The sequence below is a fragment of the Nipponia nippon genome, unplaced genomic scaffold (assembly GCF_047370975.1).
Source record: "Nipponia nippon isolate SJK-2023a ecotype South Korea unplaced genomic scaffold, ASM4737097v1 scaffold_6, whole genome shotgun sequence".
Lineage (NCBI taxonomy): Eukaryota > Metazoa > Chordata > Aves > Pelecaniformes > Threskiornithidae > Nipponia > Nipponia nippon.
This window is the reverse complement of record NW_028262380.1, coordinates 1731345-1751258: the sequence shown is the minus strand read 5'-3', so window position 1 is coordinate 1751258 and position 19914 is coordinate 1731345. Positions and strand designations below refer to the sequence as shown.

The following is a 19914-nucleotide window of genomic DNA, read 5'->3' as shown; positions in this document are numbered from 1 at the left end:
AAACCCAAACCAGACTGATAAATGGAAACAAAAGCAGAATCTTGAAAGGAAACTTATCTCCAAAATGCTTGACAAGGCCCAGAGAGAGGGTGTGTGAAACAGCAGTTGGGGAACTCTCACAGAGAACAGAATAAAAGGGTTTAATCTGAGGCCAGGCTACGAGGGTTAATGCCCTTTTCACCGTATAACTTTTTGAGGGTCAGTGTGGTCAAGGTAAATAAGTGTGGGGCAGAGACCCGAGCCCGGATGAGCTATAATCCTTGTTTGCTGTCCTGGCTGAGTGAGCAACCCCTCCTCTGTTGCAGTTCTTGACATGTAAAATGGGGATATTAGGCAGCGTGTTCCTTAGTATACCAGTAGCTTTAAATGGCTGGTACCCCCTAGACAGTGGGAAGGAAAAATGAGAGTAAAACCATTGAGAAATGTTGGAAACGGCTCATGCAAACCTTTACATTTGCCTTGCTGTGGTTTATGAGAGTGCGTGAGGGCCCTGTAGCGTGTTGGACCTCGCACAGGGGTATCGCCAAGCTGAAGCAGCGGTCGTAAGCACGCTCTGATTGTTTTTACAGAATTACCCGCGTATCAACCCCTGAAAAGCTTCACAGTCCAGCATGCCTTCAAGCTTTTGTGAGATCTAATCCATGACTTCTTTTTACCGTAAATTGCCATAGGTGCGATAGTTGCAACTTCCTTGGGCAAGGTCGGAGGCGTAGGACAACAACTGGGGGGTTGCCCAAGTCGGTTTAAAGAGAGGTGAGGGTTGGTGTGCCGTCATTTGCTGCTGGAGCTGCCTGAAGGCTTTAGGTATTGAGCTGGGAATATTCCCATGTTGGGGGTGATGGTGCCAGGGGCTGGAGACCTCTTTGAGTTGAGTGCTTTCAGATGCAGGAGGACATTGCCTTGGTGCTACGTTGGCTGCTTGCTGCAAGCTCCAGTGCTTCGCTGTGGTTATCGTTAATGGAGGCACCGAGCCCAAGCAAGCATGGGGCATAGCATGTCCTTAAGTCAAAGCCCAAGACTGTCCCTTTAGTTCTTCCCTCCCTTCTCCATCTGCATCCCCTTTTCTTCTGACGCTGGTCTCTGGGAAAGCAAGCCTTTTGTCTGGATTTTTCCTTTTTAATAGTTTCAGCGAAAAACCCCCTATTACCACCATCATGCCCTGATGGTCAGAGAGCGTGTTGAAACAAACCCTCGCTTAGAAAATAATTACTAGTCCCCAGTGCATGAGAGAGTTCTTAAAGCTGAGGCTTGGTCCTGCACGGCTGTGTGCACGTTGAGTTATTCTGGGACGGGGAGGGTGAGAGTTGAACCCTCTCACCTCCGACGGGTTCTGGTTGCCATTACCTTGCTGCTCCCTCTCTTACTTGGCGGGGTTTGATTCGGTTGCAATTAGGCTAACGAGAGGTTAAACCCAAGTGTGGGAGTTCCCACTTGTGCTTTGAGTCATGATTAAGTCTCGTCAGGGAGTGAGATGCCTCTTCAATGTTATGTGAAAAGGCAGCATTAAAATCCCCCAACATCAGAGTGTGCTTTATAGTATTGCATATAGCAGGGGATTTCGTATGAAGGCGCTCAGCGTTTAAAAAGGAATTTTAAATCGTTGGTAAAAGTTAATCAAAGAATATGCATCCAGTTGCTTAACAGTGAGCAGTAAACTATTTATCTCAGCCCGGCTCGTGAAGTGCTGGGGACTGATTAAACAAAGACCCGAGCTGTGGAGTTGTCAGGGCCACGGTCTTTAATGTGTTTGAAATACTTTGTAGAACAGCCGTCCTCCTACTGCTTTTAGTCCGCTTATCTAATTTTCAGCTTCTCCACTCCGTGTAAATGTGATAAATAAACTTTGTAATCGCATAACTGAGCTACTTTTGATGCCTGCCTGCAGATATCTTGTTCTCGAGGCTAGATCACACAGAAGTGTAAATCAACACTTTGCTCAATAAAGGACTTCTTAAAAAATGGCTTTTGGTCTTTTATTGTACAGCTGACCTGGAGGACTTGCTTGCCTAAGTCTTTTTATCAATGCTAATGTGATAAACTTCTTTTTACAGCTCCTAGGAAAGGAGGGTCTTGATCATTCCTTTCTCCAAGTACTGGGCTGCAGGAGCTTCCCCAAAGAACAGTTGGGGTTTAATAGGTTTTGTATAAAATGCTGAATTAACCAAGTTACTCTTTACAACGAACTCTGACGATATAAATAACCCTGACCTCGTCTTGCGGGTAAGGAAAAGGAGCAGGAGCGTGGGGATGAAGATAAATCACTGGGTGAAAGCAAAAGCAAAGGGAGAATTGCCTGTTCCCCATTGCACACTTGGTGCCAAAAATTCATATTTGAGCAAAACTGATATTTGGGAATATCAGTATCATGAGGTGGATTTTAGCACCGGGTGGGCCGAGGTGGAGGAGTCGTTTTTAGGGAAGGAGGAGCGGGAGGTTGAAGCAAAGTCTGTGCAGGGTGTTGGGCAGAGCAAACTTGTTGAATGCTGCATTTCTAAACTTATTTTTTTTAATGACCAGGAATCGAGGTAAAATAATCACGTTCTCGGTCCTCGTTTCCTGTGCTGATGGTGAACTTTGTCAGACAAACCTCCGACAAATTGTTTTCTCTGATAACCAGTTAACGCCGAGAAAGCAGATCGGCAAAAACTCTTATCATCTTGACAAGCGACGGGCTTTTCATTAAAACTCAAACCAGAAACCGTGTCAGTGTGTTGAGTTTACACCTTGCAATAATAATCCGTGCTTTTATCTGATCGAAGGGGGATTTTATAACTTTTGAATGGGTCTTTGGCGGGGAGCCAGCCCTACTGTCATTTTTTATTAACTTTCTTTTTTTCTTCCCCTGTAGCCAGTCTGCCTTTTTTTGTAATATTGTTTAAGGAATATGTATCCCATTCCTAGGGATATTGGGAAACAATATTTTAAAGTTCTGTGTCTCAGCCCATTAGAAGGGTCTATAAAACAATTGCAGCAGCAAATGTGCAGTAACTAATCAAAACCACCGAAGCTAACCACAGCGGTACTTCAATCCCGTGTAAATAATAAACCCTCTTTTTTTGCTGTGCCTTATCTACTTTCTCATCAGGAAAGAGCTAATTAGATTCTTCTAAAAAGTAAATATTGTCAGTTCATTGGTGGGTGGAGGTGACGGGAGGTAAGACACGCTCACGCGTTGGCAAACCCATGCAGAAAACAAGGCAAAGTTATAAAAACCCTATAAAAAGCTATTTGAGTTTTAAAGGAGTTCGTTCCCCACGTAGGTGGTATAACAACTTTCCCTTATGTATGGGTATGGCTTCTGTAGGCAGAGCCTGGGGGAGTCCATGACCTGCTCTGCTACTCCATGTCATTCCCCAGCTTAGCTACGCAGGCTGGCGTTGCGGGTATGGGGCCGTGTTCGCTTGATGCCAAGCGGTCAAGTTACTTTGAAAAATTCAACTACAAAAAAATCAACTACTACTTTTCCCTAGTGTTTTAAGCCAATGCGTTTAATTTCTCATGCAGAACGTTGCGTCTGTGCGCTTGGTCGGTTGGGTTGGCTCGGTTGAGTTGCGATGGGTGGTGAAGGTGGAGTTGCTGCTCCGAAGCTCGCGGCAGCCATTTCAGGGTGGACTCGTACTGGGGACTCGTATTTAGGACTCTTGTATGACAGGCTTGAAGGGGAAACCCCCAAAGCCACGTCCTGCGAGGCTGAGCACTTGGTTGAGTGGCATACAGGTAACAGAAAAGAAGCGGATAGCTGGGGAGAGAAAAGGTGTAATAAAGGTAGAAGTGCTTTCTTCCCTTGTTCCGTTGATTCTCTGTTTCTCAAGGAACAACAGCAAAAGAGATTGATTCTTCAGGTGGCATTCAGCCAACAAAACCTACCAACTTCTCAGCTGTGGAGATGAAGGTCTCCTAGACTGCCCGATGGCCAGCCTCGGTCCGGTTACAACAGCAAACGTAGGTCACTGACCTAAACCTGAACCTGGAGGTGGAAACTGCCTTTGCTTCTTATATCAACCAGCCTGGAAATAGCATTGCTGTCAGGGGGCCGGGATTTCTGCCGTGTCAGAGCGGCGTGGGGTGTTGCGGTGCTGCGAGGAGGCTGCCAGGCTGCGGTGCTGGTTGCCTGGACGAAGAAAGTAGCTGCGCTTGGAGGGAGTTTCAGCTACGTGAACCAAACGCTTTGTGTGTTATTGCTAAATGTAACGTTAGCTACGAGCAGACATTTGGTTTCTTACCTTTTTTTTATCGTCACATTAAGCAGAGAGTCAAGAGATTGATAGTCTTGTATAATAGAGGCAATTTTACAGAATAATACAAAAATGCACTTGCTTTCATGTAAACCACACCAAAAGGTAAGGGGATTTTTTATTTGATTTTTGTCCCTTGAGGGCTTTTCGCCTCCCCCGTAGCCCCAGGTCCCTCCGTTTTCAGAGGGCACGCTGGAGTGTCGCCTGCGCTTTGATGTGGTTTCTAAAGTGTGCCTCTTCATTGGGCTCCCTACAGATGCCTTTATGTGAAACAGAACATTAAAATCCAAATGTGCCTGCTCTGCAGGTCATTTTTCATCCTTTATGTGCGACGTCAAATATATTGCAGAGTTGTTCTGCCGCACCCCCAGCCCGGGAAGGTGCGGGTAACGAGATGGGGGCAGGAGCGGGGAGTTCCTTGGCGGTTAAGCCCAAATTTCTCCTTAGTTGCTTCCTCTGGGCCTCTCCCCAGCTCGCTCTTTCTCTCAAGGTGAAACTGAAACCTCGGTGACTTCACCCAAGCCTGCTGAAGTTAAAGAAAATTTGATATTTCTCACTTATAGGTCACTTCAGTCCAGATTGTTTCCTGCCAAGAGTGGGGGCGGGGGAAATGCCCTCCTGTTAATGGAAAAGCAATTACTATTTTTTCTGGCGTGTACGTTGTGTCGTTCTAGCGTAACACCTAGGTTATGGGCTCTGCTTGCGTTGCGCCGACTCCTCGGGCTCCCAGCCGGCTATTGATGGGCTGCGCCCGTCGTACGACGGAGCGGCGGCCGTGCGAGATGGGGGTTACGTGCTGTGATGTTCAGCGGTGTGCTGGAAGGGAATAAACATCGACGGGGTTACTTTGGGGGTGTTTGTCGGTCTTTAAGGTAGAAATCCCTGGCAAATCTCTCCTAATTTAGAACTTCCCTCTCCTCCCCACCCCAAATTCCTAAAGGTAAAAATCGCTCTTGGTAGGCTGCAACGCTTTTGTGCCATTGGGAGCATCTCTCTGGCTGCGTTTTGTGGATCTCTGGGATGTGGGTTATACTTTTTTTTTCCCTTTTTTCTTTTTCCCAGTAGGTCCCTGGACTTTAATTCGGGTCAACATTTTTCTCTTGATAAACTTAAGTTTATTTGCATTTAACGTATGCAAAATGCAAAACATGGTGTTTGAATTTGGATGTTGAACTCTGGCATAGAGCGATAGCTTTTTCTGGAAGGACAGACTTTCTTGACTTTGGGGTTTTGATTCAGATCTTATTAATATTTGATCTGGATCTTATCGACATTGACAGCTGGTTAATAGGTGTTACGTACTACTGTACTCCTCGTGTGAGCATAGTTGAAGCTGAAGGATGACGTTAGTACTTCTTGTTTAAAAAGAGATTGGGGAGCAAGATAATGTGTCTCCTGAGAACACGTCCACAAGGTCCTCTGTTGAGACTAATTCTGTGTTCAGCCTAAAATGCTGAATGTTACATGCTTAGGGCTTTGACAGCAAAGTTCAGAGCTGGCGGCAGCATCCTTCAGCTTGCGAGCCCAGATTTTTCCTCTCCCATGACCACTTTTTCTGCTGTGATCTTGCTACGCCCTGTTTAATGATCCGTTTCAAGCACAATGTTTTATCCAAAACGTTGCATTTTCCCATTCTTTGATTTCTTCCCTTTTTAGAGGAAAAAAGATTACATAAATTTGAGAGATTTTAATGAGTACACTGGGCTTGCTTTTGGTGTAATTTACAGTGGATTCAGTGTTACAACTTCATTACGCTTCAGTTGAGTAACTTATGTCATAAATGGGCGTATCTGAGAGTGGAATCGAGCCTCGAATCTCTTTGTTGTGTGGGCTTCAGAAGGACCAAATGCTTGCTCCCCTTTTTGAAGTCCTAATTCTCTTTATATGATGTTGCAATGTCTTTCTATAGAGTTTTGCCTCTGAAGTTTGAGATTTCTAATGCAAAAAATACCACTTTTTCCCCAACTGCTTCAAGTATTGACGTTGCTAGCACAACTTGTCTTCAGCAGTGTTCACACGGACCTTTTCCTGGGGCTTTGTTGCAAAAATCCCCATTGTTGAGACTCATCCCTGAAGAGATCTTTTTAATAGGCTTGGTTGGTAGTCCTCTTGCTCAGCCGTTACTTCTCTTCTAAGAGCACTTGTAGTCAACGTCAACAATACTACTGCTTTCCAACCACTAGAGGTCAAGATTGTGCTATGGCATGGCACAGGGCTGCGCGTCATGTAAGGTTCAGCTCCAGTGCCTGGTGCCACCACGACCAGTGTCAGCTATATATATTTAATTTTATTATCAATTGCCATGTTCATTAATTAAGACGGAGCCAATTGTATGTGCGCGGTGGGAAGGGCGCTTTGCCTTACACAAAGGTAGAGCCCGCTGGATTTTGCAAGGGTTGGGGTATCCGTGCCACGCTTGGGTTTTAATATTCCTCAGATCTAGAAACTACACAAGTGATCGGTCTCTGATGGGGTCGTTCTTCCCAAGGAGGGATTCAAAAGGGAGTTGAGCTGAGAGAGGCTGTCAAAATAAAACTTGCTCATAAATTATTTTTGTATGATATTAATACTTTTAAGTGTTTAAAAGGAAATAATTTTGAAGGTTTGCGCTCTGGATAGAGCTTTCTACTTTCTGCAGTTCAGGTAGCAAAAGTAATTAGTTGGTGGGTTTTTTTTTTATTTATAGGTTCCACTTGTTTTAATTCTCCATTGTTTTCCTAGCACAGTTTGTTTCACTGACACCAGTATCTACAATACGATTTCTAGTATTCCTTCTTCCTTCTAAAGCCAGGCTGTCGTTGGCGTGGGCAGGGGATGGTCCCCTTTTGCCACCTCATTTGTCCCCTGCTGGGGACATGGGTGCAGGTTTGATTTGGGTTGTACAGGTAATCACTAGAAATAGAGATTTTATTAATAAATGAAATATATATGAAACTCATTCTTTTTTGAAAAGAAACCTACCGTCTAAAACAACACTTTCAGAAGACATCTGGATGATTTCCATATACCTTTCTTCTTCTACATAAACAATTTATAGAAAAATATGGAAGGGATCCTATAAATCTGTGTGCATATATCCGTATAAATTTCAAGTTTTCAGAGTGTTTAGTTTCTAGTTACACCAGAGCATAAGCCCACATGTGCAGAACCACTGCATCCGTTGGCTTGGCCTTTTTCCCCTTGTTTTGGCCATGATTTGGCACTTGTGGCGAGAAGAGCGTCTCCACGCCATCCCCCCTCCTCGCCCTTCCCCTTCAGTTTGAAGTTCTTGGTCAACTCTCTCGAACAATTGGGGCTAAACCATTTCTCCTGTCCAATATTGTGCTGGGGAACAATGAGGAAACCCAGTGAGTTTTTGCAGCAGAGCACACGCGTTGACCTCGGCGGCAAACAAACCCCAAAGCCGAGGAACAGGTATCGACAGCCGTTGGTGGGACCTCCGCCCAGTCCGTGTGTTTTGCTCCCTTAATCGTGGCGCTTCTCCCAGCGAGCGAATTTTTGTTCAATACCTTTTACAGCTCATTCTGTACATCAGCAACGTACAATTAAGCTCTCCTGGGGTACCACAAAAATGCTTTCAGGGACCTCTGGGGTCCAGATGTGGAATGTTTTGTGCTGACGTGGGTTGAAAAGAGGAACAAATCCAACGGTTAAGTACGTCCTTTAATTTAGCCTGTGACAGTCACCACATGGCCTATGGGCTAATATTTCTGCATCTGTGCTGTAAATAGATCAATATGGCAGTATGATGGGTTTGGCATTTTGATTTGTGAAGAGTCAGAATATTGTTTGTATTGTTGCATAATCCCTGGAATGGTTTTGAAATGAATCTTCTGTTTCTTTGGAGTATCTGGGTTAGGAAAAACACAACATTTCTACGTTCCATTAAGTGCGTGTTTTATTTTGTCTCATTTGTCATATTTCATGGCCAATTGCATCTTTTGGCTGGAAAAAAATATAAATCCAAGGATGCTATCGTAAAATGTGAACTCTGTTTTTTTTTTTTTCTAGGCACAGCAGCAAAGAAACCTGGACAATATTGTTTCGCAGCATCCCAGGATAAGCGGGGGAAAGAAGTCCAAGAAAGAAGTCTGCGCAAGCTCAGATCTGGAGGTAAAAAACACTAGCCCCATGTCTGAGCAGGATTCGGGTATCCTGGATGTTGAAGATGAGGATGAGGATGAAGAGGTAACTGTACAACATCAAATCCAGGAGACTGGACGGTTTGGGGGTGATCGGTAGTGTCTCAGGCGGTGGTTGCACCTCGCTCATTCACGTTGCCATGCGGTGTGTCATAAAGATGCAGGATAGGCTGTAGAAGACGGGGCGTGTTTCAGTTTGGGGTTATTTTGCACTGTTGTCCCAATTCTCGTTAGCAGGCTCAGCAGAGGGGCCAAGTGTTGTACGAGAACTGAACAGCCCGGGTCTCCTGTGCTCCACTGCTGTGCTTCCTTGGGAAGGCAGTTTGGTATCCATCCTTCATTTAAAAAAAGAGAAATTGCTGCGTAGCGCATGAGATACGTGGCCTTTTCTGCGGGACGCGTGTCTGGGTGACAGAGACATACTTTGCGTTGAAAAGGCTTGCATCGGGACAGAATTTTGTAATCGCAGTTTTAATTCCTTGGTGTGCTCCCTTGCTGCTGCTGCTTCCTCAGACCGGCAGTCAGTCGGTTTTGTGAACCGCAAAGCGTCACCTCGCCGGCAGCGGTGGTGGTTCTTTCCTCCCTGCGCCGGAGGACGGCGCGTGCAGTGGGACAGATGGGATTTACAGTGCTTAAAGTGCGAGAGAGCCCTGCCCTGTGCTTCAGGAAAGGCAGCTTGGAGATACCTGCTCGAAGCGTAGGTCACGAGCTGTTGAGCTTTTTGGGGTGTTCTTCATTTCTTGCGATGCAGTCTTGCATTGGACCTTCAGGCGAGTTTTATCTGCCACGCTGGATGCTTTTTCTCTTATTGCTCTTACATCAGGAGAATGGTATTTTCAGCTATAACCTGTGGCTGAATTGGGTAGTACTTGTTGCCCTGAAGTCTACGACCAGCCGGAGAATAGGGTTAAGAACAGGTTTCTGAAGTTTAAAATAGTGTGGGTTGCTCAAGGGGTTCTGTGTTCGCGTTCTGCCTTTTCCCCCACGGTTCGGTTCTCTCCTCTTCATCTCTGCTGCGCTCCCAAAGCCGACCGAGGCGATGATCACCACTTTCTTCCCAGGGACCAACCGTAGGGTACGACCCAGAGCCCTCGCGCTGCCCTGAAACCATCTGGGTGGGCTATTGACTCCTACACCGAAATGGAAATAGCGCAGAAGTTAAACAAAAGAAAAATGAGTGGGAAGGACACGTTTTTTGAAAACAAACATTGATTTGAATAGATCTATTTTGGTATTTCCCTGTTTAAAAAAAAATCTGGTCCTGCAATAGTTCTTGTTCCATCTCACTCTAAAAAAAAATCTCTCGCTGGCTGTGGAGTGGGTTCTTGCAAAACCAGGCGACAGAGTGAAACGTGGCGGTACTTGTGGGGCATGCAAAGCTTGAGTCAACTGGAATTAGAAATTAGAATTGAATTGGATTGGAATTAGAAGTTAGAGTTGGAATTAGAAATCAGAATTGGATTGGAATTAGAAATCAGAATTGGATTGGGATTGGAATGAGAAATTAGAATAGAATTGGATTGGAATTAGAAGTTAGAATTGGATTGGATTGGAATTAGAAGTTAGAATTGGAATTAGAAATTAGAATTGGATTGGAATTAGAAATCAATATTGAATTGGAATTAGAAATCAGAATTGGATTGGAATTAGAAATCAGAATTGGATTGGGATTAGAATTAGAAGTTAGAATTGGAATTAGAAATTAGTATTGGATTTGAATTAGAAATCAGAATTGAATTGGGGTTGGAAGTAGAAATTAGAATTGAATTGGATTGGAATTAGAAGTTAGAATTGGATTTAGAAACTAAAATCGGATTGAATTGGAATTAGAAATTAGAATTGGATTGGAATTAGAAATTAGAATCGGATTGGGACTAGAAATTAGAATTGAATTGGGATTAGAAATTAGAATTGGATTGGAATTAGAAATTAGAATTGGATTGAGTTGGAATTGAATTGGATTGGAATTAGAAATTAGAATTGAATTTCAGTTGGAATTGAAAGGTATAAGGAAAGGTTCAAGGGAAGCGTCGCGGAGGGCAGAATTTCCAGACCGTTTGTACAGGGCAGCTGGGAGGAGTCTCCGAAGTCAGCGGGGGGACGGAGCTGGCCCGTCGGGGGCGGAGGAAGCCCCGGCGCTGGGGCGCGGAGCGGCGAGCGGCGGGGCCGGGCCGGGCCGGGCCGGGGCGGGCGGTGGCGGCGGCCGCTGTCCGTGGTGATGAAGCGGCGCGGCGGAGCGGGACCCGCGGGGCCTCGGCTGCTGGGGAGCCCCCTGCGCCTCCCGGGCCCGGGGCTGCTTGGGGGGAGCGGGAAGGAGCTACGCTCCCTCGCCACGCTCCTGCCTCCGGGGGGGCTTTTCCTCCTGAATCATAAGATGATTTCTTTATCCGTACAAATGGGTCTCTCATCTGGAAATAGGGGCATTAAACTGTTGGGCCCCTCACCCCGAGGCGGCCATGGAGGGGCTGGAGCGTGGCCAGAGCAGGGCAGCGAGGCTGGGGCAGGGGCTGGAGCCCAAGGCTGGGGAGGAGCGGCTGGGGGAGCTGGGGGGGCTCAGCCTGGAGAAGAGGAGGCTGAGGGGAGCCCTCATCGCTCTCTGCAACTGCCTGAAAGGAGGCTGGAGCCGGGGGGGGTCGGTCTCTGCTCCCCAGCAACAAGCGATGGGACGAGAGGGAACGGCCTCAAGCTGCGCCAGGGCAGGTTTGGGTTGGGTATTGGAAAAACTTCTTCCCCCAAAGGGCTGTCAGGCCCTGGCCCAGGCTGCCCAGGGCAGGGGCTGAGTCCCCATCCCTGGAGGTATTTAAAGGAAAGGTAGATGTGGTGCTTAGGGACATGGTTTAGTGGTGGCCTTGGCAGTGCTGGGTTAACAGTTGGCCTTGATGCTCTTAAAGGTCTTTTCCAACCCAGAAGATTGTATGATTCTAAATCTGAAGGAGTGTCTGTGCATGTAGTGGGCTGACCCTGGCCAGCGGCTAAGCCCCCACCCAGTTGCTCGCTCACCCCCTGGCCCCCAGAAGAACTGGGGAGACGGTGTGAAGGGCAAAGGTGAGAAAACTCGTGGGTTGAGGTAGAGACAGTTTAACAGGTAAAGGGGAAAAACCCCCCACCAAGCTATGCAAAGGTAGGCAGTCACCACCTCCTACCAGCAGACCGATGCCCAGCCAGTGTCCGAGCGATGGCTGTTTTTGAAAAAAGCTACTCCCCCCAGTTTTATTGCCGAGCATGGCGTTACATGGTATGGGATATCTCTTTGGTCAGTTTGGGCCGTCTGTCCCAGCGTTGTCCCCTCCCAGCCTGCTTGCTGGGGGGGCAAAGTAAGAAACAGAGAAAGTCTTGGTGCTGTGTAAGCACTGTTTAGACCTAGCTAAAACACTGGTGTGTTACTGGTGCTGCTTTGGTCACACATCTAAACCACAGCACCATATGGGCTGCAGTGAAGAAAATGAACTCCATCCCAGCCCAAACCAGTACAGTGTGTCAAATGTTAATGGGAGGTTCTTTGGTAAGGGTTCTCTGAAGTTACAGGCCAACCGCAAAATTGTTTTTCGTGGTTGACAGATTCATTCCTAGCTTTTCATCTTCTGGTGTGACTCTCCTTGTGATTATCTGGTCTGTGCAGGAATACTATTAATACAAAATTGGAGTCTCTACAGTTAATCCCTGTTGCTTAAAATTGTTAGTGTTGAGTGTCCTGAGTGCAAGTGAACTGCATCTCGTTCCCTGCAGAGCCCCCATGTTCTGGAGCGATGGAGAAGGCTTTCTGGGCTTAGAGGGACGGCACTGCAACAAGTGGGCATGTGTCATTTGCTGTGCTCTCCTCTCACCAAGATTGCTGAGGCTTATACTGCTTAAGAAAATACGGAATACTGCTAACGAGAAAGCCTGGAGAAAGGAAAGGCGGCCCCTTGTAGAATAAAGTCAGTAGACAAGTAAAGAAATGATCCTGAAGCATCCAAAGACTGCACTGGTAGCTCTTGCTCTTGACCTCTCGCAGCCAATAAAGCCAACCAGTAACTGCAGGTTTCTATTTTAAAAGACAGCCAGTGAAGGCTGGTTGAATATGGAGAGGGAAGAATGAAGGGCCCCTTGCGCCCACTCCTGCTCGGAATTGAAAACAGGATGGTCCTAGGTGTTTCTGATTAAATTTAGGCAGGAGAGCTCCTGATCCTGGTGCACAGGCTGGAAAAAGTGGAGTCAATATATATATATATATATATGGGGTTTTTTTGACTCTAGGATATATTTGAGGCCCTTCAGCAGGCTGTGTTATGCAGTTCTCCACCCAGGCTGGATGAGCTGTTCTAGAGAGCCCCGATTCCTTACCCGTATGGAGCAATCCCTTTACCCCTGCAGCAGAATTTGCAGGGAAACCTTTGAAAAGGAAGAAAAGGTTTTTGCTTCTACCGTTGCATGCATTCTAGTGTAGATCGTTCTCTCCCTTGGAGTAGAAGAGAGCTCTGCCAGCTGCGTTCAAGGAGATGAATACGAGATGCGGTTCTCCACTCCATTAGTGTTCTCCAGTTTGGAGACATTATGGTCCAGACTTGTCCCGATGAAGTGCAGATGCCTCCCTGAGGTGGAGGCTCCCACTAGAATCAGAGCGAGGGAGCAGGCCCAGCTGTAAAGTGAGCTGGGAGAAGGCTTAAATTCAGTTTTTATGAACGTCAAGTTGCAGAAGGAAAATTTGCATTTCACAGTGAGTAGCTCCGCAGTCCGCTCAGTTTGTGCCAGCTGTTCCCTTTGTAGTAAAAAGCATCCAGAAAACTACAAAGCTCATCCAGATTCTTCTAATTTTCAGTGACTTTTCTTTTGCGATCTTGTTGAATACAGCAGGCCAAGCTCGCCTGCGTTGTGCCTTCTTTCTTCTTGTCCCCAAAGAAGACTGATCAGGTGTCTGTGAAGTGGTTGGGTCAAACTGGACGCCCTTGTGTTCCTTTGTGGGAGAGGGGAGATTTTAAGGAAGGACATCACGCGTCAGAACAACGGGCACTCAACTCTCTTTGAAGAACAAATCATCAAATTCCCAACAGTTTTCTGTTTGGAGGAGGAATTTGGCACTTGGGACGTCAGCAGGTGTGAGGTGTAGCCAAAATTCATCATGCTTCTGGCGTTCTTTCAGGTTGACCTGGCTGTAGGAGTAAGTTGTGGTTCTCTAAGGGAGCGTCACAGATTTCCTACAACGTTTTGGGAGCTAGAGCAGGGACCCCCGAGAGCTCTCTTGGCTTTCCCTGATAGATGGCTTTGTTAAGTGCCATCAGCCTCCACCTTTTGTTTGCTTCCATAGTAATTATGCAAAAAACATCTTGGACACTGAGAGAAACCTCACTATTTCCAGACGAAGCTGTCTGCCTGTTGCCTATCACATGAGCCCGAGTGAGAAGAGGTAGTCCGCAGGACCATCTGGCCACTTCCAATGTCACAGGATCCTGAGCATCCTCTTGACTGTGCAAATACATTCAGGTTTTTTGCCCTAAGGTTAAGCCGTGGGACACTCTGGGGCAGTCAAAGGACACCGAGACCACACAAGATGTAGCAAATCTACAGCACAGTTTGTTCTGTACCTCCATTCACCATGGGGTAAAGTGCTTCCCGGCTGCTGGTACCCAAAGAGATTAGATGTGATTTGTTGAATCATAGAACAGTTTGGGCTGGAAGGGACCTTTCCAGGCCATCCAGTCCCACCCCCTGCCATGGGCAGGGACAGCTTCAACCAGACCAGGTTGCTCAGAGCCCCGTCCAGCCTGGCCTTGGATGTTTCCAGGGATGGGGCATCCACCACCTCTCTGGGCAACCTGGGCCAGGGTTTCACTACCCTCATTGCAAAAAATTTCTTCTTTATATCTGGTCTGAATCTCCCCTCTTTCAGTTTAAAACCATTGCCCCATGTCCTGTCGCATCAGGCCTTGCTGAAAAGTCTGTCCCCATCTTTCTTGTAGGCCCCCTTTAAGCACTGAAAGGCTGCAGTAAGGTCTCCCCGCAGCCTCCTCCTCTCCAGGCTGAACCCCCCCAGCTCTCTCAGCCTTTAACAGAGCTGTTCCAGCCCTCTGAGCATCTTCATGGCCTCCTCTGGCCCCGCTCCAACAGGTCCCTGGCTGTCTGGTACTGAGGACTCCAGAGCTGGACGCAGTGCAGAACCAACGCTACTTTGAGCAGCAGAGTTTTACTCCCGAAGGTGAACGGATGCCTTCCACAACGTGTGCGTCCCGTGCAGAGGCCCAGCCTGCTCGATGGCCTCCTTTCGACCCGAGCCTTTGTGGGTGCAGCGTCGTGTGTGCTCGTGTTCCTCCGCACCAGCTCATCCGTGTACGTCAGTGGTGGAACTGTGAGGTGGTTGATCAGACACCTCTCTTGAATTGCTGGTGTTGAAGTCTGGAGGTTTTTTTCCCCCTCGCTGAAAGAAGGGTGAATGTATCTGTGCTTGTGTCATGTCTTTACATCAAAAACTAGCAAGGATGAGAGATTCAAGCCATGGCATCACAAATTTGTCCGAAGCCGGATCAGAGCATCCCTTAACTCTGGGCCAGCCTTGTGTTGGTGGCAGCTACAGCTGAACATTCCCATTGAAAACTTGGCTTCCATGGGTTAAATTTGCTACAGGCAGTGTTTAACCTGACTGAAAATGTCTTGCAAAAAGAGAGGTTTTGGCTGTTGACAGAGACCGACAGGTCTGCCTCTGCTCCCAGCACCGGGAACGTGCCGGATGCAGGGTTTGGGAGTGAGGTTTGTGGCGCTGATGTTTTGTGGACTGGGACAATTTTGGACAAGATGAATAAATTCTTTGTTCTGCAAATCAAAAGGAAAAAAAGATTAGGCTGAAGGGGAGATGTCAGGGGAGTAATCAGTCCTGTTGTTGGGGCGGCTCTAGTTCTCATTTCATCATCAAGTTTCAAAAATCAAAGATTTATTTATTTTTTTGAACACTGGTAGTGCCGCTTTGGCTGAGAAAATCAAGTCACTGCTAAAGGCGATGTGCTAAGCCTGAATTTTTAGATATGTCTAAATATCTAAATATTAGATAAATATCTAAATATATAAACATTAGATGTGTTTAAATTGTGCAACGTGTTAAACTAGCCACAGAGATAATTTCATATATTCTGTATATCCAGAGGCCTATATTGGTTAGTCTGGAAAGATTTCAAATGATAGGATTATTATTTCTTCTGTTGTAGGGCTGTGGCTGTATGGGGAAGGGGTGGTCGGTTCTTTTCCTTAAAACATTGTAGGTTTATACCCTGCATAAAATCCTAGCGCAGTTTTTGGGTGCGTCTCTTTCTGTTTGCAAAAAGCTTTCTTGTGGTCCAGGACTTGCGCTTCCACGTCGGATAGTGTTCTACCTAGATGAACAATTTTAAAGCTGTTCATGTCTCGGAGATGTTAACTCTGCAGAATAGTCCAGCCTATTTTTTTGTGAGTGTGTGTGTGGGCTTAAAAGTTTTTACAGAAGATCAGAGACTGTGAAAATGTTGCAGTCTGCTTTGAAAGAATTTCTCTGGGGGAGTCAACTCCGGTTTTGGCAATATCCCGATTTCACAAATCTTTATCAGAAATATTTCTCCGTGGACCATGTTCAACTAGTGCCCCAAATCCAAGCGGAGCAAAACCGTTTGATCCTGAATTCGAATTCATAGGAAAACATCGCCTGCTTTGATGATGTTGTGAAGGGATGACAGATTTCTCCTCCCTTAGAAAAACACAGGGTGGGCTTGGGTCCGTCCAGTCCAGCTTCCCCACGCCGACGGCGGTCGCCGGAGGACGGCTGGGTCGAGCGAGTACGGATACTTCCCTGTCTGCTTCAGCGATCTCCAGCAGTTTCGCAATCGGGGATTTCTGAGCCAGAAGCCTTTTACTGCTTTACCAACTGGAGACCAATTACGCTTAATGCTGGAGGAATACAGCAAGGCAAAATCTGTATCCACAAACTAGCTGAAATCTGGATTTGGGAGCATTAGAAGGCCCGGGAGACTGCAAATGGAAAAGAAATGACCAGGAAGGCATGATAAAATTGGCATTAACACAGTAAAACTGCTGCCTAGTGTATGCGATTGTCAAATATAATCAAATATTGTCAAATATAGTCTTATAAAAGAGATGTTGGTGAGACCGGTGAGCCGTGCTTCGCAGCTGCGTGCCCTCGGTTCGGCTCTCACCCTGCTGCTGGGGCGTGTTGAACAGCCGGGTTCCAGGTGGAAGGGGTCACACCGGCGATGCCAGCCCCGTCCCTCGCTCGGAAACCTTCCTCCTGCCTGGCGAGCCGCCCTTGCCCGTCTGTAGGAGCCGCTCCAGCGGCACGATGGAGCGCTTGGTGCAAGGGAGGGGAGGAAAGCCCAGTGAGATGGATGAGCAGGCTCGTGCCGTGCCCCAAAAACCCTCTTTGCTGCCTTGTTCCCGCTGAGCTGCTCAGCGCCTTCCCCTCCCTGCACCACCAGGTTGGGACTGTCAAGATTTTGGGGGTCTGGAAGCGATGCCGGTGATGCGGGATGGGGTGCTCCCACGCCGTGTGTGGCTGCTCTGTCTCCGTTGCTTCTTTCCTTGTTTCAGCTCTAACCACGAACCTGTGCAGCGCTGAGGACTGAGTTTCTTTGCATGGAGTGGATTCTTTAACAGCTCCAGTTCCACTTTATACAAAGGCTATTTAACCAAATCCCCCGTTTTCCCTTTCCAGCCCATAACTCTGCACTCCCCTACTTGAAGCCATTGCTTTAGATGAGGAGGACCGCTCGCCCCGGGCGCTTTGGGCAGTGGTGGTTGAGGCTCACATACCCTCATCCAGCTAGAAACTTCTCTCTTCTTCATCCTGCCCTCTTTTTAGCCATAATGCTTCTTTAGCATAATTAAAAATACATAAAATAAACATGTTTCCCAGGCCTGTCCATTGGTCCCTTTCATCTTTCTCCCCTTTTTTCCACCACATGTCAACAGAACACTCCCCTCCTCTCTGGATTTTGGAGGAGAAGGAGGGTTGCCTTAGCTTTATGCCTTGGCCAACAAACTTAATGCTGTGTTGGCTTGAACATATCCAAAGGACACAAGCTTCTTGTATGCAAATTTCTTCTCTGATCTTTCCTCTCGCCTTCCCTCCCTTCGTCCCACCCTTCAAAAACGCTCCTCCTTGTCCCTGTGCAAGACTCACTATGTTGTTGAAAGGTGGTGGAGTCTGTGTGGCGCGTGTTTTTTTAAGAAAAACAATTAAAAAAAAAAACCCAACTTGTGCTTTTAAAGAAATCAAACCAGAAATCTAGGGAATAAGATTTTTCTTTTCCCCCCCCCGTTGCATAAGTACCAGAACAGCTTGTGCCAGGATGCTGGAACTTGTATTTAAGCCTATGTTCAAAATTAAATCTCTGCTGAGCTGGCTAACAGAGGGCCAGATGCTGCAATGTGATTTCCTAGGGGAGCGTAAATGGAGTGCGAGCAATATTACATGAAATTTTCCTACTTCAAGAAACTTTAAAAAGTGTAAATATAGTCAGATATAGATAGATACCAATAATCACTCTACTTGGTACATACCTGCAGTCTCGGTGTCGCGCTCTTTCGGGCTTGCATGCATTGGAATTGCACTTAGCTATATGTGATATATGAGAGTGGTGCTTACCTATACGTGTTCTGCGTATTTCACACTGATCTCCTGCTGTCTTTTAGGTGCCTGGGGCCCAGGACCTGGTGGACTTCTCACCGGTGTACCGATGCCTGCACATATACTCTGTCTTGGTGAGTGACTCCGTGCTGCCCGTCGAGCGGTGCTGGCGCAGGGCTGTGGGTTAAAGCCGGCGACGGGGTGCCGCTCCTTCCCTCGGTGCTGCTGGAAGGAGGCGGTTGCAAAACATTTCTTAATGTGCGTTACCTGAAGTAGAAAGTAAGCCAGTGCTGGATGGATTTGGGTAAAACCCACGGAGTAACTTCGTGCAGGCCACAGAAACATAAAGAGATATTTTCCTCAAGTATTGCAGACCCTGGGTTTATGATATATGTATTTCTTGGTCATACAGTTTTCCTCTGAGAATTCTTCTTTGACAACAGCAGCTTCATTATTCAATGCAAATGGAGGAGTTGTGGGGGGGAAATTGGTTTTAAAGGTGTTGTTTGCTGCGCGTAAGAGAACTTTGCTGCTCTTCAGACATTGGCAGGAGCAGATTTGCTGCTGTCCCACCAAATCCACCATTTGACTGTATCGCTCCCAGTTTCCCCATAGTTAGGCTTTGTGTGCGCTGAAAAATGCGACCGAACTGAAACCGTTCCGTGTTGGTGTTTGGCTATCGGCTGAAAAGTGTTACTCTGAACCGAGTCGTGTGCTTGAGAACTTTTCAAGAGAGCTCCCATCTCTGCAGATGCAGCCTGCTAGATGAGCTGCCTTTTCTCCTAGGCATTACGAGTACGAAAGGTATTGATTTTTTAACTTATTTATTTATACAAGGGCAGATAAGATGCCCTTTGTAGCTTACCCTTCAACTTTTAATGTCTAAGACGCTTCCAGCAGCATCCGAGCCTTGCATCCACGGACCCGAAGAACCTGTGCTGTTTGCCTCCGTTCTTTCGCGTCCTTGGGAGAGAGGCGGTTTCGGGGGGCTCTCCTCCCGCGGTTCAGCCCTCTGGAGCCCCGGCAGCGGATGAAAGGAGCGCTCTGTTCGCAGCTTTCCTCCCTTTCCACGGCCAAGCCAGGCTTGAGAGAGAATTGTTTTTAAGGCACTTCTAAAGCCAGTTTCTCCAGCAATCCATACAAATGAATCTGCGAAAGGAAAAGAATTGTCATAAAAAGCATTTATATAACATCTTCTTGTGCCCTCATCTGTTAATAATTATGTAATTTGGCTACATTGCCATGATATTTTATTGGAATGAAAAAGTGAACCTACCCAAAATGTGTTACTCTGTTTATCTTGGACAAAACCCTCCTCCTCGAGCCCGGCGCTGGGAGCCCGGTTCGGGGAGTGTGCTAATTGAAGATTACAACTGGTCTGAAATGCTTTGTGGATTTCCAAGTGTCACTTTATTTGGAGAAACTTCAGTGAAGAATATGTATAATGAAAACAGGATTAGGAATCCTATTTGTGTAGCTTACGTGCATTTGTTTAATGCAAGGGTATTTATTTCGTTGGGTATTTATTTCTTTGGGTATTTATTTCGTTGGGTATTTATACATAAAGCTGTTATGAAAGGGATGAAGAGCTTTCGCTGGTGGATAGAAGGGTTTTGCACGTTTGAAATGGTCTCGTTTCGACGCTGGGGCTTTGTTGTTGTCTCGTTGCTTGGCTTTTTAATCTGAAATAGCAGTCGCTCCTCCGAAGCGTATTAGGGAGATGCTGCTGCCAGAAGACGGGTTTCATGGCCAGCGCTCTGTGGTGGATCTGGATGGGATTGTCTTCTGCTGGAGGTGGGAAGAGTGCTGTGGGCTTGGTGGTGGTGAGGTTAAACCCGGTGCAGGGGCTTCATGCCAGTGGGCTCGCGTCCCCCGTCCTGAGCCGAGATCGTCCAGCCCTCCTCCCCCTGCTCCTTCTCTGTTTCAGCCAAAAGCCCTAGTAATGAGAAAAAATACA

The 19914-nt window shown here is 46.9% G+C and overlaps 1 protein-coding gene across 6 annotated transcripts in view; it reads left to right on the top strand.

Annotated features, from left to right (window-relative positions):
- The window catches only part of EXOC6B (exocyst complex component 6B), a 305538-nt gene that overhangs the window by 138003 nt on the left and 147621 nt on the right, over positions 1–19914 (top strand). For 4 of the 6 annotated variants that reach the window (XM_087737074.1, XM_087737072.1, XM_087737071.1 and 1 more), the window contains 2 exons: positions 8247–8423; positions 18023–18091. In XM_087737074.1, coding sequence (XP_087593200.1) covers positions 8247–8423; positions 18023–18091 — 246 coding nt within the window. The remainder of the gene's footprint in view (positions 1–8246; positions 8424–18022; positions 18092–19914) is intronic. The other 2 variants (XM_087737075.1, XM_087737073.1) reach the window with 1 other exon arrangement.